Source organism: Hordeum vulgare, chromosome 2H (assembly GCF_904849725.1).
Source record: "Hordeum vulgare subsp. vulgare chromosome 2H, MorexV3_pseudomolecules_assembly, whole genome shotgun sequence".
Taxonomy (NCBI): Eukaryota; Viridiplantae; Streptophyta; class Magnoliopsida; order Poales; family Poaceae; genus Hordeum; species Hordeum vulgare.
Genome location: NC_058519.1, coordinates 620,917,887 through 620,933,269, shown reverse-complemented (window position 1 = coordinate 620,933,269; position 15,383 = coordinate 620,917,887). Strand labels below are relative to the sequence as shown.

The 15,383-nt window shown below is 44.0% G+C and overlaps 1 protein-coding gene across 2 annotated transcripts; it reads left to right on the top strand.

Moving 5' to 3' along the window:
* The first annotated feature begins 1,405 nt into the window (after window positions 1–1,405).
* LOC123427935 (zinc finger BED domain-containing protein RICESLEEPER 1-like) lies at window positions 1,406–5,328 on the top strand. Of its 2 annotated transcripts, none has more exons than XM_045112073.1 (4): window positions 1,406–1,542; window positions 1,835–2,188; window positions 2,348–4,483; window positions 4,859–5,328. In XM_045112073.1, the coding sequence occupies exons 2-3, from the start codon at window positions 1,837–1,839 to the stop codon at window positions 4,477–4,479; spliced, it is 2,484 nt and encodes an 827-aa protein (XP_044968008.1). In that variant the 5' UTR covers window positions 1,406–1,542; window positions 1,835–1,836; the 3' UTR covers window positions 4,480–4,483; window positions 4,859–5,328. The 2 variants fall into 2 exon arrangements, with proteins under 2 accessions (XP_044968008.1, XP_044968009.1); XM_045112074.1 differs by having other exon boundaries at window positions 1,434–1,542; window positions 4,887–5,328.
* The last annotated feature ends 10,055 nt before the right edge of the window (window positions 5,329–15,383 follow it).

Below are 15,383 nucleotides of genomic sequence, written 5' to 3'. Positions count from 1 at the left end.
CCCCCGCCAACTAAAACTACACATCCACAAGTAGGAAGGAAAATAAGTTGCACAACAAGTAATAAAAAGTTGGTTCAAACAACAAACTAAGTTGCACATATCATTGATAGGGAAAGATGGGGCGGGGTTTATCAAGTGTATAAAAAACTATACATCCACAAGTAGGGACAAGGGTTGCACATGAACTACTACATAGTTGGTCGGGATCATAGTTCAAAAAAGCACTAGGCATTAATTGTGCGTTTTGCCACTGCCTTGCGCTTTTCTGACCAAAGCGCATGCTCATGTGCAATTATGCACAGTTATGCGCTACGCGTTTTGCTATCGCCTAGAGCCTAGGCGCACTTAAGCGTCGCTTAGGCGTGTCTTTTTTAACTATGGCCGGGACAGTAAATTTTGTTGCATATCAAGTTTTCATGGTTGCTAGGTTGTAACCTCATGTGAATTTAGATCATACAACTCCTACAAATGGTTTTGAAATAAATGCAACTTGTAGTACTAAAGTTGCACAATAGAATACTGAAGTTGCACCATATAGCACCAAAAGTTGGCATAAAAAATTCGTCACGACGATCATATCATAGACATTTTATCTCTACGATCATATCATACTAAAGTTGCACCATATAGCATCAAAAGTAGCACAATAGAATACTAAAGTTGCACCATACCAAACTCGCAACTCATGTATTTATCTCTACGATTATATCATAGACATATTATTCTTTTGTCACGACGATCTTCAACATCACTCTGAAATTACTTGAACCTTTCAATAATTCAGACATGTGTTTCATCAAGCAAATATACTAGTATCTACTCAAATCATGTGTGAAGTAAGAACATAACGGTATCCACTACGTGCCTCAGCACTCATTGGACTGCATACACAAAAAATGTATTACTTTCAATAAGTTACTTTCGTGTTCCATCTCATTGAAAAATGAGGTCTTCAGTTATCTTGTTCATGATTTGCGTGCCTTAAGTGATTCAAAATCGAGTGAGTCAAAACGATTCATTTGCATGAAGTTTCTTCATGCATTTACACCAACAGGCATGATTCACATGTCTCAAACGTTTCAGAACATTTTATCGAAATTTCAGAACATTTTTTAAATTCCGAAACATTTTTTGAAAATCCAGAACATTTTTAAAAAGAAACGAAAAAATAAAGAAAAAAGAAAACGAAAATTAAAGTAAAACCGGTTCAGGAATCTTCTAGAAAGTTCTCAAAACGGGAAAAAAACGGTTGGAAAAGTTCGCTCGCTTCAAGGGATGGTCTGTTCGAAAGACCGATATTTTAACGCAGTAAGCGTCATATAGGATTTTCCCCTTTACCCAGCCCACATCAAAAGCGATAACAAGAAGCCCACTTGAGCCCGTCTTGATAGAACGAGCGAGCCCTGTACCCAGCCCAAATCGACGAACTGGGTCTACCCACCCACCCACCGCCCGCCCGCAGACCCAACTCGATGCCCTAATCGTGCCCGGAATCTCCCCTCCCCGGCCCTCGCAAGGCTCCCCCGGCGATCTCCATCTCAGGTGACCTCTCCCCCTCGATTTCTCCTGCAATTCCTCGATCTGGGTTACTCATGCGCGTTTAATCTGACGATTTGGGGGTCTCTAGAAACCGCAGTCGATGCGATCCATCAGTATTTCCCCATCCCAAATGTGTAGGATTTGGGGGAATTTTTTGCGCCGATTCCTGTAGCCCGAGCGCCATCTACCTGCAGATCTTGTATTTTTGTACTAGCTGTTTAGCCTGCTCTGTTCGACGTAGCTGTATGCTAGGTTGCTAGTAGCAGGCAAGACTAAATTCATGTGTACTGTGCAGCCATGGAGATAGAGCATGCTGTGATCCCGCAGGTCGTGGAGTATACCGAGGAGCATGAGGTGGAGGTGGACGTGGACGTGGACAACATCATGAAGACGGAGGTGTCGTACGGTTCCGGGATTCACAACAGCGCCTTCAGGTACAAGCACAAGAAGAGGTCCAAGGTCTGGGAGGAGTACAAGCCCATCTTCCTCGACGGCAAGGTCCAGTTCGCTGAGTGCCTCTATTGCCACAACCGGCTCAGCTGCAAGGACTCCAACGGCACCAGCCACCTGTGGCGCCACCAGAAGATCTGCCCGGGCAAGACGGAGGTCGCGGCGGAGAGGCAACAGAAGGATTCCTACTTCCCATATGGTATGCTACAGTTCTGCCTCGTAGCGCGTTCACCGTGTTGAGTTGAGTTTACTCATGGCATGCATTGTGTAGCTTAGGATCTGCACACATGGATGTATCACTGTCAGAACAGTTGACCTCTGGCATACAACTGATGAATGACTCAAATTTTGTGCACAGTTTTGCTGAATGGAGATAGTCCAGTTTCACCAATTGACCCGGTCAATCAGATTATTTCCGAGACGCTTGACGACATCGGCTCAGCAACTCCCAGCAGATTCAAGTCGAAGGTGTGGAAGGAGTTTACGCCCATTTATGTCGAGGGAAAACTCCAGGCTGCAGATTGCATTCACTGCCAAAAACGTCTCAGCGCAAATAAGTTTGGAGGGAGGAGCCATCTTAGTCGACATCTCCTAACCTGTCCAGGACGGCTTGAAAGTATCCACAATCATCAGAAGTTTTTGTTTGAGCCTTCGAGTGCACCTAGTTTCGACTCCAGGGTGCATGATGAGCTCTCGCCCGCCTTGACAAATGGGAAGGTTCAGATTGCAGAATACACTAACAAGTTCCCCAGGACTAGTACCTCTGCTCATACCATCCCCATAGTCCAGCCCATTCAAATGTTGCCAGCACACACCCCACCAACATCAGATGGTGCAAGCCTGAAGAAACAGAAAACCTCATTTACAAACATTTCAACTGACAAGCGTGCCGGGAAGTTTTGTCAGGAAACATCTTACCAAGAGCTAGCCAAAATGATAATTCTACATGCTTATCCTTTTTCAATTGTGGAGCATGAAGAAATGAGAAGAGTCATAAAGAATCTCAACCCTGTGGTTGGCATGGTTTCTCATAAAGATGTGGAAGATCATTGCATTGCTTTATTTCAGAAGGAAAAGGTAAATATTAAGGATGTAATTACACTTTCCTCCCGACGTGTATCTCTGTCAGCAAGCATCTGGACTCCTGATGGATCTGATCCAACAGTAAATTACCTCTGTTTGACGGCACATTTTGTTGGTGATGACTGGAAAGTTCACAGAGTAATAATCAAATTTGGCATGTTTTGGTCTTCACCTACTAATTTGGAAAGGATAATATATTGCAAGGAGGCTTCTGTCCCGGAGTCTGAAAGTGGATCATACAACGTCATATGGGATGCAATTAGAGACTGGAATCTTGATCAAAAGATTTTGAGCTTGACTTCTGTTGGTGATGTTAGGAACAATGCAAATACCGTGAAGCTAAAGGAAATGCTCATAGAAAAGAAGTGCCTTCCTATTAGAGGCAAGCTATACAACATTGCTTGTCTGGACGACATCTTAAATAGTGTTGTTTCTGCAGGTCAAGCAGATATACTTCGCTTTGTTGGTGACGTACTCATGGAATTTTTTGTGGCACATGCATCTTCAGCTTCAGCCCAACAACAGCTTCTGGAAGTCGTTTCACAGATGAGTTTGAAGTGTCCACAGGAAGATGCTAAGTGGTGGCACAAATTTTATTTCAGGCTTGAAGTTATTTTGCATTTCAAGAAGTCATTTCCTTCTGAAGAAGTGTTGAATCCAGAAGATATGAATGTTGCTGAGTCTATTTGCAAGATTTTGAGGACGTTTTATCGTGTCATTGAAGTAATATCTTGCCCTAGCTCTGTCACAGCAAATATGTACTTCAACGAGGTTTGGAAAGTGAGGACAGTGTTGCAAGAAGAAGCATCAAATGGTAATGGAGAATATTCTAGATTGGTTATGCAGATGCAGGAATCGTTCCATGAGTATTGGCAGAATTCATACTTGTCGTTGTCAATACCTGTTGTTCTGGATCCTAGATTTAAAATCAGTTTCATTGAGTTTCGTCTGAAACGAGCTTTCGGCACAAATTCAGAGAGCTACTTATCTGAAATACGTGACACAGTCCGGGAACTCTTCAATGAATACTGCAACCCTACGGATCGGCCAAGCACAGCTTCAAATAGTGCAGCTTTGGGTGCCGATTATAATGATTCATTGGAAGACTGGGATCAGCATCTCAATGAACAAGCAGGCTCTCAGATATCTACAGAACTTGATGACTACCTTGAAGAGGGCCTAGTTCCAAGAAAGGATGAGTTTGACATTCTAAACTGGTGGATGAATCATACTGAAAAGTACCCAACGCTAGCAGCTATGGCACAGGACATATTAGCTATGCCAGCATCTGCTGTCCAATCTGAAGCTGCATTCAGCAGCAGCGGACCAGTAATTCCAAAGCATTACAGCACATTGAGCATCAAGACTATTGAAGCACTTGTTTGCGCTCGAGACTGGATGAGATAAAATGGTAATGTCCTATACACTGCTCCACTCTACTACCTGGTAGTGATGCTGTGATTAAGCTCGTGAAGGTTTCTTCTTATTTGCCATACATTTATATTTCCTGCATGGCAATCAATCTTAAAACCTACAACCTTCTCACCGAAGGTGTAAAAGTGTTGACTTTGGCATATTGACGCCATGTTAAAAGCTACCGTAAGCCAGTCTTTGTTAAAATAGAACCTCACCATTCTCAACAATACTGAATATATTTAACTTTCAATGTCGATACTCCGGGCACTTGGTCTCCTCATGCATCTACCCGTTATGTTCTGTTGCCTATACTGAACAAGTACTTTGCACTAGTGACAACTCCATTCATCATATCTTTGCTTATTGCTAGGCTAATTATACCTACATTGAAAGCTCAGCCTACTGGAATACCGCCTGGTAGATCAGTGCTCGGGTGCCAGCTCATAAGAGTGAAGAGTGTATGCCAGACGTGAAGAAGGCTCGGAAAATTCTGGCCCCAATGTACCTCTGCCATATGCTTCTACAGTCCTGAACGATGAAGATGCCCGGCGTATGATTTGTTTCAGACATCTGTGTAGGTCGTTTTCGACCAAAGGCCGGTCGTCAGCCCAGCTGATGACGACGAGTTTGGTGGCTGCTGTTGACATGCCCTGCTTCCTTTCCTGTGGAGACATGTTCATCAGCGCGTGAGTTTTGTACATATCGAGTCGGTGCCATTTGATCGCTGTAAGACGCCTCAGTGCCTATGCAGCTAGTAGGCGGAGTTGTGAGTTTCTGTATGTGCTGGGAATATGGGTGTATTGATGTCAGCATAAGAATCTCATCAATATTGTCATGACAGCAGAAGCGAGTTCCAGCGTGGCTGTGTGTGCCGCCTATCAATGGCTAATAATAGCTCAGCCCAGTCTGAGAATTAAAGCCCATCTAGTCCCGAAACGAAAGCCCGGTGGGTTTCCGAAAGGACGTCCTGTTCGGACCCCTACGGCAATGGCAGGTGGCAGCCGGCATAAAATACAGCCTCGCACGCACCTAGGTAGGATCTTGTTTCTCTCTTGAGAAAAGAAAAGGTGCACCACGTACAGGGGAGAAAAACACACCAAGGAATCATGAACTCGTCGTCGGTTGTAGCATTGGGCATCTCCCTGATGCTCGTTTTTTTGTTGCAAGCTGCACATTAGGGATGAGCGACGGCGAGCACACCGGCGAGCTTGAGTTGTCGCAACCGAAGCCACAACGGTCTCAACAAGAGCTTCAACCGCAAGGTGCGGCTGTTGCCGGGGCGAAGCAACACGGACAACCGGCGGCGAGGGGCGGGGAGCCATGGCAGATGACGACGACAACAAAGTGAAGGAGGCTAAGGCGATGATGAAGCCATGCGCGAGTGAGTTGTAGATTATGCTATTTTTTTTAAAAATGTATTTTTTATTGTTTTTGAAAAATATTGTGCCGTTTGAATTTTTTTCAAAAATACAACGGCATCGGCCTCACCGAAGCCGACTGCCCCAGTCGGCCTTGGCGTGCCCAATTAGCCACCTGTCGGCCACGTGGTATCCGATAATTGATCGGGCCACGTCGCTCGCACCCACTCGGCCTAGAGGGTGGACAGTCGGCCTAGGCGTGGCCAATAGGCCTTTCGGCCTTGTCGAGGCCGATAGGTGGCCGATCTGAGCCAGCCCTCCCTCTCCTTCTTCCTCTTCCTCCTCCTTATCTCTTTCTTTCTCTCTTTCTCCTCTCTCCATCCGAAAATTCCCTCATCTTCACACTAAATCCTAACCGTTATTTGTTACATTTTCCACCGTAGTTGTATTGTCTGGGATTAGGGCAGCCAAGCCATCCGTCTCGCTCGCGATGGGGTAGTTCGCGGTGGTTGCATTGATTTTTTTTTTGGTGGTGGTGGTGGAGGTTGAGGTGGAGGTGGTGGTGGTGGAGGTTGAGGTGGAAGTGGTGGGGGTGGTGGTGGAGTGTGGGTGAAGTTTGTGGTTGTGGTGGAGTTGGAGGTGGTGGTGTTTGTCGCTCATCATTCGTCGTTCATCGTTTCTTCGCACGCTTCAAGGGTAAAATTCAACATTTGTTCTCCTAGCGTTGTTGAATAATTTTTAGGTGCTTCGGTATATTTGGAAAATATATTCAGGTCTTCTAATTTGTAGTTGATTCGAAAAATGTCAATCAAGCTGTTTAATTAATTTTAGCTGCTCTCATAGATTTGGAAAATATATTTAGGTCTTCTAATTTTTAGTTGATTCAGAAAATGTTAGTTAAGTTGTTTAATTATTTGTAGTTGCTTCGATAGATTTGGGAAATTTATTTAGGTGTTTTAATTTTTAGTTGATTCGAAAAAATAGGTTTGTCCTTCTAAAATTTGTCGTTGTTGAATGATTTTTTAGGTCAGCAAAAATGTCTGGTTTAGTGAAGTTAGGTTTTTATTATGGTCCTGATATTGTTCAAACAAATGAGATGGGAGGTGATCTTAGTGAATTTCAGTACATTGAGGTGGCAGTGACTTCCCCTGAAACATGGCCTTTTAAACAGTTGACATAATGACTGGCTGGATGTTTACGGTTTAATATTGAAACACAAACCGTCGGTGTTCATGCATTATGGACCCGGTCCAGTTCAAATATTTACTTATATTTGAAGCATATAGAGCGGGATGATCGGTGGGTGCACTAGTTAAAAGCTTGCGAGCGTAGGAGCTGTAATCCTGTCGCCTTACTGCTCCCCGTGCTGAAGCCGGTGACTGCACCTGAAACCGAATGTAGTTACGATTATGGCCAGAGCAGTGAAGGTATGCATGATTCAGAGTCAAATTATGCGTCCCATGCTGGAGATGATGTTTACGAAGCAGGCCAGAGCAGTCATGCAGAAGGAGGAAATGCAGATGATTATGTCAGCGGCGAGGCGGATGCTGACGAGATAGATGGGCAGATGCAAAACCAGATGCATGAAAAAGATAGAGAAGGTGATATTTCTGATGATTCCGCGCAGTCAGATGAAGAAGAGAACGCACATCAAGAGCAGATTCCTGCATCATGGAATTAGGACTTCTCATCTGCAATGTTGGTGAACGATGGTCATGATTCTGTCTAGCAGTATCACCAGAACAACATTGCGACTGATTTCCTATACCCAAACAAACAAGCTCTAAAGGATGCAATCATTGATTGGGAAACATCCACTCAAAGGGTTTTTGTAGCTGATGTTTCAAGTTCGAAAAACTTGACAATGGTATGCAGAAACCAGGGTTGTCCCGCAAGGGTGCATGGCTATCTCCCTAAGTATGGCACAAGCTGGGTCATAAGTGATATAGTTCATCATACTTGTGTTATTTCATGTATCCCTCAAGATCATTCTAACCTTACTTCCACGGTCATTGCTCGCTTGCTTTACAGCGAGATAGTGGAGAGCAAAGCGATGGAAGTTAAAGATATACAGACAAAAGTCTTCGTCATGTTCAAGTACAACATTTCTTATGACAAGGCTTGGAGGGCTAAGCAGAAGGCACTTAAGACTAGATTTGGTTCGTATTTTGATGCATATGACTCTATTGTGCGGCTCCTCTAGACACTTCAGAACCGGAATACTGGCACCTATGTCGACATACAAGACTTGTACCTGCCAGAGTTCCCAACTATGAGGGTGTTGCATCGGTTGTTCTTCTCTTTCAGTGTCTGCATTGAAGCTTTCAGACATTGTCGACCGGTGATATGTGTAGATGGCACTTTTCTCAGTGGCAAGTACAAGGGTCAGATCCTAACAGCCATAGGTCAAGATGGCCAAAATTAAGTAGTCCCACTTGCATTTGCTTTTGTGGAGAGCGAGAACATCGAGAGTTGGACATGGTTCTTCAGGCAGTTGAATATAGCAGTTGTGCATGATAAGCCGAATGTGTGCATCCTTCATGACAGACATGCAGGTATACTCAGCGCGATCAAGACATTGTCAAACCCCTGTCTGGATGAACAAACTCCATGGCAGGACATGCAGAGCCGTTGGTGCATGCGCCATCTTGGGGAAATTTCTTCTGCAGTTTAGAAATAAGAACCTCATGAATCTATTCAAGAAACTCTGCAAGTAGAACCAGCATTGGAAGTACGAGCTGATCGTAATAGACTAAATGTTTACACACAGAAACATGTTAGGGACAGAAGAGCTGCAAGAAATGCAGTTGTGAGGGCACATGTTAAAGCAGTAGCTGCACAACTAGCAACAGGATCTACTACCGTGGAGGAAGAGCCGGTTGGGCTTTGTGACTTGCCAGGATTTGACCCTCCTGCCACTACAAGAAATGCTCATACTTGACGTTTTTTAAAATGTCGTTGATGAATTCGTCATAAATCTATGACGAATTCATCCGAGATTGTCGTAAGCCGTTTGAGGGGATCAAATCTACATATAAATAAAGACGATGTGAGTCAAAAACGTCGTAACCGCATAAGATGAGATCGTCATAATTTTTACGACGATTATAAAAGCATCGTAACATGATGTAACATAATTTTTACGACGATTATAAAAACATCGTAAAATGTATTGAATTTTTTTATATCACTTTTCTGTTGGCTATTTTTTTCATCTTACTTTGCTGTTGGCTATTTTTTTCATCTTACTTTTATATTGGGCTTGCTAATGGGCTTGTCCACATCGTGTGCACCACTTACTTTGCTGCTGGTAAAAATTCGGCGCTGCTGGGACTCGAACCCGAGAGCTCTGCGCCAACCGCCACTACGCTAGCCACTGCGCTAGCCACTAACTTCTGTTAGTTGGATACAACTCAACCAGTATATAGTAAGTTTGGAAAGATATCCTTCCCTAATTCAGATAGATACAAGAGCGTAGCGGGATGTTTTCAGATATGTTGCGGCGGCGGATCTGGTGACCGCGGTGGTGGCTGATGCGGAGGTGGCCGGCGGCGGGGGCTGATGCGAAGGTGACCGGCGGCGGTGGCTGGTCCGGCCGTGCCCAACGGAGGGGGCTGGTGCGACCGTGCCCAACGGAGGGGGCTGGTGCGGGGGCGCTGAGCGGCGGAGGGAGCTGGTGCGGGGGCGCGCGCTGAGCGGCGGAGGGAGCTGGTGCGGGGGCGCGCGCTGAGCGGCGGATGGAGCTGGTGTGGGGCTCTGAGCGGCGAAGGGAGCTGGTCCGGCGGCGGCGGCACGCACTTCTTCCCCTGCTTCTTGGAGGTATGGCACTAGCAACATGGCACTTCTTCTTGTCTATCAGCATATCCATGGAAGTACCAAGGCACTAGCAGCATATCCATGGAAGTACCGAGGCATGGGAGGGGGAAAAACTGCAGAATGTCTGTTCCATCCTGCTTCCTGGCAAAGAGCTGAACTTCAGGCATCACCTCCTATTCGTGAATACTCTGCACAGAACTTCAGGCATGGCACTAGCAGCATATCCATGGAGGTACAGTGTCTGCAGCGGCATGTGCAGATCTTAGATGAATATGCCGTGGTGAAAGTAGGGACAGGGTCTTAGCAGTGCCTGCATCTACATGTTTTATATTTATATTTATACTTGGTGAAAGTAGAGGTAGTGGCAAGAATTGTTCTCTAGGTTTGGTTTGCTTTTTGCTAGCTACTGTTGGTCTCTGAGCTTTGATTGATGCTAAGTTGCAACATTTCTTGGTCTTTGGCACATGGACAGGAGCTGGATTAAAGGAGTTAGAAGGCTTTCTGCTGAACATACAAAAGGAGTCGAAGAATTTATGCAATTTGTTCGTAGAAGTGCTGCCGAGGATGCTCATGTTCTTTGCCCATGTCAGAGCTGTCTCAACCGTGCACAACAACCTCTAGGAACTGTAGAGGCTCATCTGTTCATTTATGGGATGGCAAGCACATATGATCGGTGGGTCTATCATGAAGAACCTTTACATGCTGAACCTGAACCTGAACCTGATGCAGACCCACACCATGTTGATGAAGGCAATGATTTTGTACAAGATGATCCGCCAGCGGGTGCTGGTTTTGAGGAGGGTGGAAATGAAGATGGCAGAATTCCTGAGTTGTTAAAGGATTTCTACAATTCAGAACCGCAAGGTGATCGAAAAAAGACAATCTTTGCTGAGCTGTTAGAGGAGGCGAAGAGCCCAGCTAGTGAAGGTGGTAAATTGTCCAAATTTTCCTTCACCGTGAAGTTACTTCACGCCAAGTCTTTCTACCGGATGACCAATGTTCAATTCAACGGATTTCTCCATATCATGACCTTGCAATATCCAGATAGCGAAATTCCCAAATCTTATGATGAAGCATTGAGTATAATCAGCACATTGGGACTTGGCTATGTTTCAATCCATGTCTGCCCGAATAACTGTGTCTTGTTTCGGAAGCAGTTTGCCCACTACGACGAGTGTCCAAAATGTAATGCCTCCAGGTGGAAAAATGCTGATGGGAAGAAGCGGATACCGGTGAAGGTATTGAGGCACTTTCCTTTGATTCCAAGGCTGCAGAGGATGTTTATTTCGAAGAAACAATTAGAGGAGGTACAATGGGACAAGCTAAATCGGAAAGCCGTGGAGGGTGAACTCAGCCATGCAGCTGACGGGGAGGCATGGAAAGAGTTGGACAAATTAGATAAAGAATTTGCCGCTGATCCAAGGAACTTTAGACTCGGCATTGCCGGTGATGGTTTTAATCCATTTGGAAAGATGAGCACATCCTATAGTATGTGGCCTGTATTTGTGATTCCATACAACCTTCCGCCATGGGTATGTATGGATCAGTCCAATGTCATGATGGTGTTGCTGATTCTGGGTCCAAATTCTCCCGACAAGGATTTTCATGTCTTTATGGAGCCCCTCGTAGATGAACTGCTCCTGCTATGGAAGGGTGTACTTACATATGATGCCGGAAGTCCCGAAAAGTTCAATATACGTGCTGCGATCTTATGGTGCATCCCCGGCGCTGCACACTTTATCGGGGAGGACCACAGGGGGGTATCAAGCATGCGTTCGTTGTGACAAGGACCCTTGCTCAAAGAGAATAAGGAGCAAGATATGCTTTACTGGGCACCGCCGTTTTCTTAGTCGCAGCCATCCTTGGCAGAAAAGCAAGGATTTTAACGGCGAGACTGAAACTCGCGACAAGCGAGCACAATTCACTCAAGAAGAGCTTGAGCAGCAACTTGACAAGGTCAAAGATGTGAGACCAGGAAAGCATGGAAAGAAAAGAAAGCGTCAGCAGGGTCAATGTTGGGACCGGAGGTCTATTCTGTGGGACCTCCCGTACTGGAAACACCTAAAGTTCAGGCATAATCTCGATGTTATGCACATCGAGAAAAACATATGTGAGAATCTGCTAGGGACATTTCTGAATATTGAAGGAAAGACAAAGGACACGGTTAACTCCAGGCTAGATTTAGAAGACATGGGCATAAGAGAAGATTTGCACCTACAGCCTTCTGAAGACGGAGAGTCATTCGAAATGCCAGAAGCATGGTATACGATGACTAAAGAAGAAAAGCTTGCATTCTGTGAATATATAATGAATGTGAGATTTCCAGATGGGTACGCCGCGAACCTAGCAAAATGTGTTTCTCGTGATGGATGCAAGCTTCAAGGCCTGAAAACACATGATTGTCACATCCTGCTCCAAAGGATTTTACCGGCGGGACTCCGAGGTTTGATGGATAAGGAAATATATGAAGCGGTTGCTGAGCTAGGGAATTTCTTTAAAGAGTTGTGCTGCAAAACACTGAAGCTAGATGTTCTGAAAAGACTTGAAAAAGAAATCCCAATTATCCTTTGCAAGCTGGAGAAGATTTTCCCTCCATCTTTCTTCACTGTTATGGTTCATTTGGCCATCCATTTACCTGAAGAGGCAATGCTTAGAGGACCTGTACAATACGACTGGATGTACCCGATCGAAAGAAGGCTGCTTACACTGAAGCGGTATGTGCGAAACACGGCCAGACCGGAGGGATCCATTGCCGAAGCATATATTGTCGATGAGTGCTTGACATTTTGCTCGAGGTACTTTGACGATGTGGAAACGAGATTTAATCGACCGGGTAGAAACAGAGAGCGGGATGATTCGCAAGGTGGTGATCTCTCGGTTTTCAAGCATGGTGTGAGCTTTCTTGGAGCTTAAGATTACGTGCCTGCTCGTGATGACTATGACAAGATGGTTTCGTATGTCCTCAGAAGTTGCCCTGAGGTTCAACCCTATATCGAGTATGGCATCTCTTGTGCACTTAATTATATCATTTTTCTCTGGTTGGAATGAACACATTATTTACGCCTGATGCTTTAATTTATTATTTTGTTGGCATTACAGCTTGTGCAAGGAAGAGCTGAACCAGCAAGGTATCATCAATGTTGATAAATGGCTTGCGAAGGGATTTTCTCAATGGTTTAAGACTCATGTGAGATATTTAGCATTTGATCAATTTACACGTAATTTTCCATGTGTGTTATTCACCCTGGTTTTATTTGTGCAGATTGGAAAATTACATGAGAAGAACAATGTTAGTGATGATCTCTTTGCCTTGGCATGTGAACCGGATAAGCGAGTGAGATTGTATTCTGCGTGTATTGTTGATGGTGTCCGGTACCATACTGTTGACCGCGAGAAAGATCGAAAGTCACAGAATAGTGGAATTTTTACCGAGTGAGAACATGAAGGCGCTGACATCGACTTCTATGGTCAGCTCAAAAGCATCATAAAGCTGTAGTACAACACTATCAGAGGTGTCCGTCGTTCGGTCGTCTTATTCCGTTGTGACTGGTTTGATCTTAGTTGCAAGAAAACCTACACATGATTCAATGATGATGGCCACTTCATAAGCATTAACACTGGAAAGTGTTGGTACAAGAATGATCCTTTTATTCTAACAACACAAGCAACAATGGTATTCTATGTGCCAGACACTCGTTTGCATGGAAATTGGCGAGTTGTGCAAAAGTTTCAGCATAGGCATTTGTGGAGTGTGACTGAAAATGAAATAGGAGATGGTCCCGGTGGTATCGGGCTATCATACCAAGATGATGACACCCCAGAAGTTCCAGTGCAAGCTCAAGAAGCCAATGTGCAAACCAGATTGCGAAGGTACATGGAAGTCGTGTTTGTTGAGGCTGCAGTGGTAGAAAGAATGAAGAAAAGGAGGAAGGAGGTAGTGGATGGTCATGAAAGCGAGGATGATGAAGAGATTGGGACTGACGATACAATCCTCCAATATTGTAGCGACGACGAGAATGATATCGACGATGCCGAGTAGCAGTTCCGCTCATGCATCTTTTGCCACAATTAGTTCAGTTTTTCTCTCTATGTAATCAGTTAAGTTTTTCAATGTTTTAAGTACCGGAGAATCTGAGTGCTGTGCTACATAATTAGTCCAGCTTTTTCTTGTGCAATCAGTTCAAGGAAATGAAGAAATAGACCTTGTGCAATCAACTTTTAAGCTCTGTGTAATCTGTTTTTTCAACTTGTAAAATATGTTTTATAGTATGCGTTTTTTTGTCCGCCCTTGTAAAATATGAACAAGGAAATGAAGAAACGGACCTGTCCTATCTGTCCTATCTGCAAATATGAAGTCTTTGGGTCTTCCTCTAGCATGCCATAGCACAAAAGAAAAAAGAAAAACAATACGAGTTTCTCATTTTGTCCTGATGCTCAAGATAGCAGCAACACAAAATTCTGATCAAACTGGCATGCTCAAGTTGTCCTGATGCTTCACAAGACAAGATAGCAGCAGCACAAATGACAAGATAGCAGCAGCAAGTGCAACTGCCTGAAACTGATTTAATAACAGGGTACAAAATAACAGGGTACTGATTTAATAACCAGAATATTTTCACAAAGTATTCATGCATTTAGAGAAATAAAAGGGTACTGATTTAATAACCAGAATAGCCAAAATATCCATGCATTTAGCAGCAAGTGCAACTGCCAAAAACTGATTTAATTACTAGAATAGCAGCAACACAAAATAACAGGGTACTGATTTAATAACCAGAAACTAATTTAAGAACAGGGTACTTGTCAAACTTGATTCTGATCAAACTGGGTACCATAACATAACAAGTGCCATCAGTTTACATAGCCATAACACCTACATAACCAGGGTACCATCAGTTTACATAGCCATAACACCTAGATAGTCCTACACTAGTTTAGTAACTATTAATTTGAGTCCACCAAAGTGACGTCGGAACCAAAACACGAAGATATCTCCCCTCTTCATCTTGGTCTTGTCCACGGCATCCTTCCAGTTGGTTGTTATGCTAGCACCCTTGTTCTTTGCCTTGCTGAAGATCATCCTAACTTGAGCAATGTTCTTCGCCTTGTAATAGACCTTGAGGGAATGTTCTTCTTCCAAGGCAAGACTCTTTTTGATGTGTTGAGTGGTGTACGGCTTGTTGAAGTACTACACATAAAAAAACATGGGCAACTTGTAAGAAAGAAACTTCAAGACAACTTATCAAAAAGACAACTTCAAGGCAACTTGTAAGAAAGGAAACTTCAAGACAACTTACCATTTTTGCCTTCTTAGGTATCACGTGAGATTCTTGAATGCTGCATACATAATATGGTATGGTTGGCGTTCGATCATGAACTCGGCGCTTCAACTTCTCAACTTGTGAGGGCTTCAAGGCAACTTTGTTTGCATACACACAATGTCTATCAAAAGCAGCATTTCCTGTTTTCTTGGGACCTCTTGTTGTCATCTTGACAGTAGGCCTAGGAGCAGCCTCATCATCAGAGCTAACTAGGATGACCTCCGTCAGCCTACGAATGCAAAGAATTGTAACAAAAGGTCATTTTCTTCAAGAAAATACATATTTCAAGAGTTATGAACTCCTAAGATCAGTCAATAAGCAGATTCACTCAAATGCAAGAAATCACAGAGAAAATAAACAAATCTTTTCCAGTAAATAAAATACCCACAGAAAAGGAAAT

Bases quoted from the DNA above. Each gene is read 5' to 3' on its own strand.
- LOC123427935 (XM_045112073.1), top strand. From the start codon at position 1,837: ATGGAGATAGAGCATGCTGTGATCCCGCAGGTCGTGGAGTATACCGAG. The intron at 2,189-2,347 runs GTATGCTACAGT...TTTTGTGCACAG, and splicing joins GGATTCCTACTTCCCATATG to TTTTGCTGAATGGAGATAGT.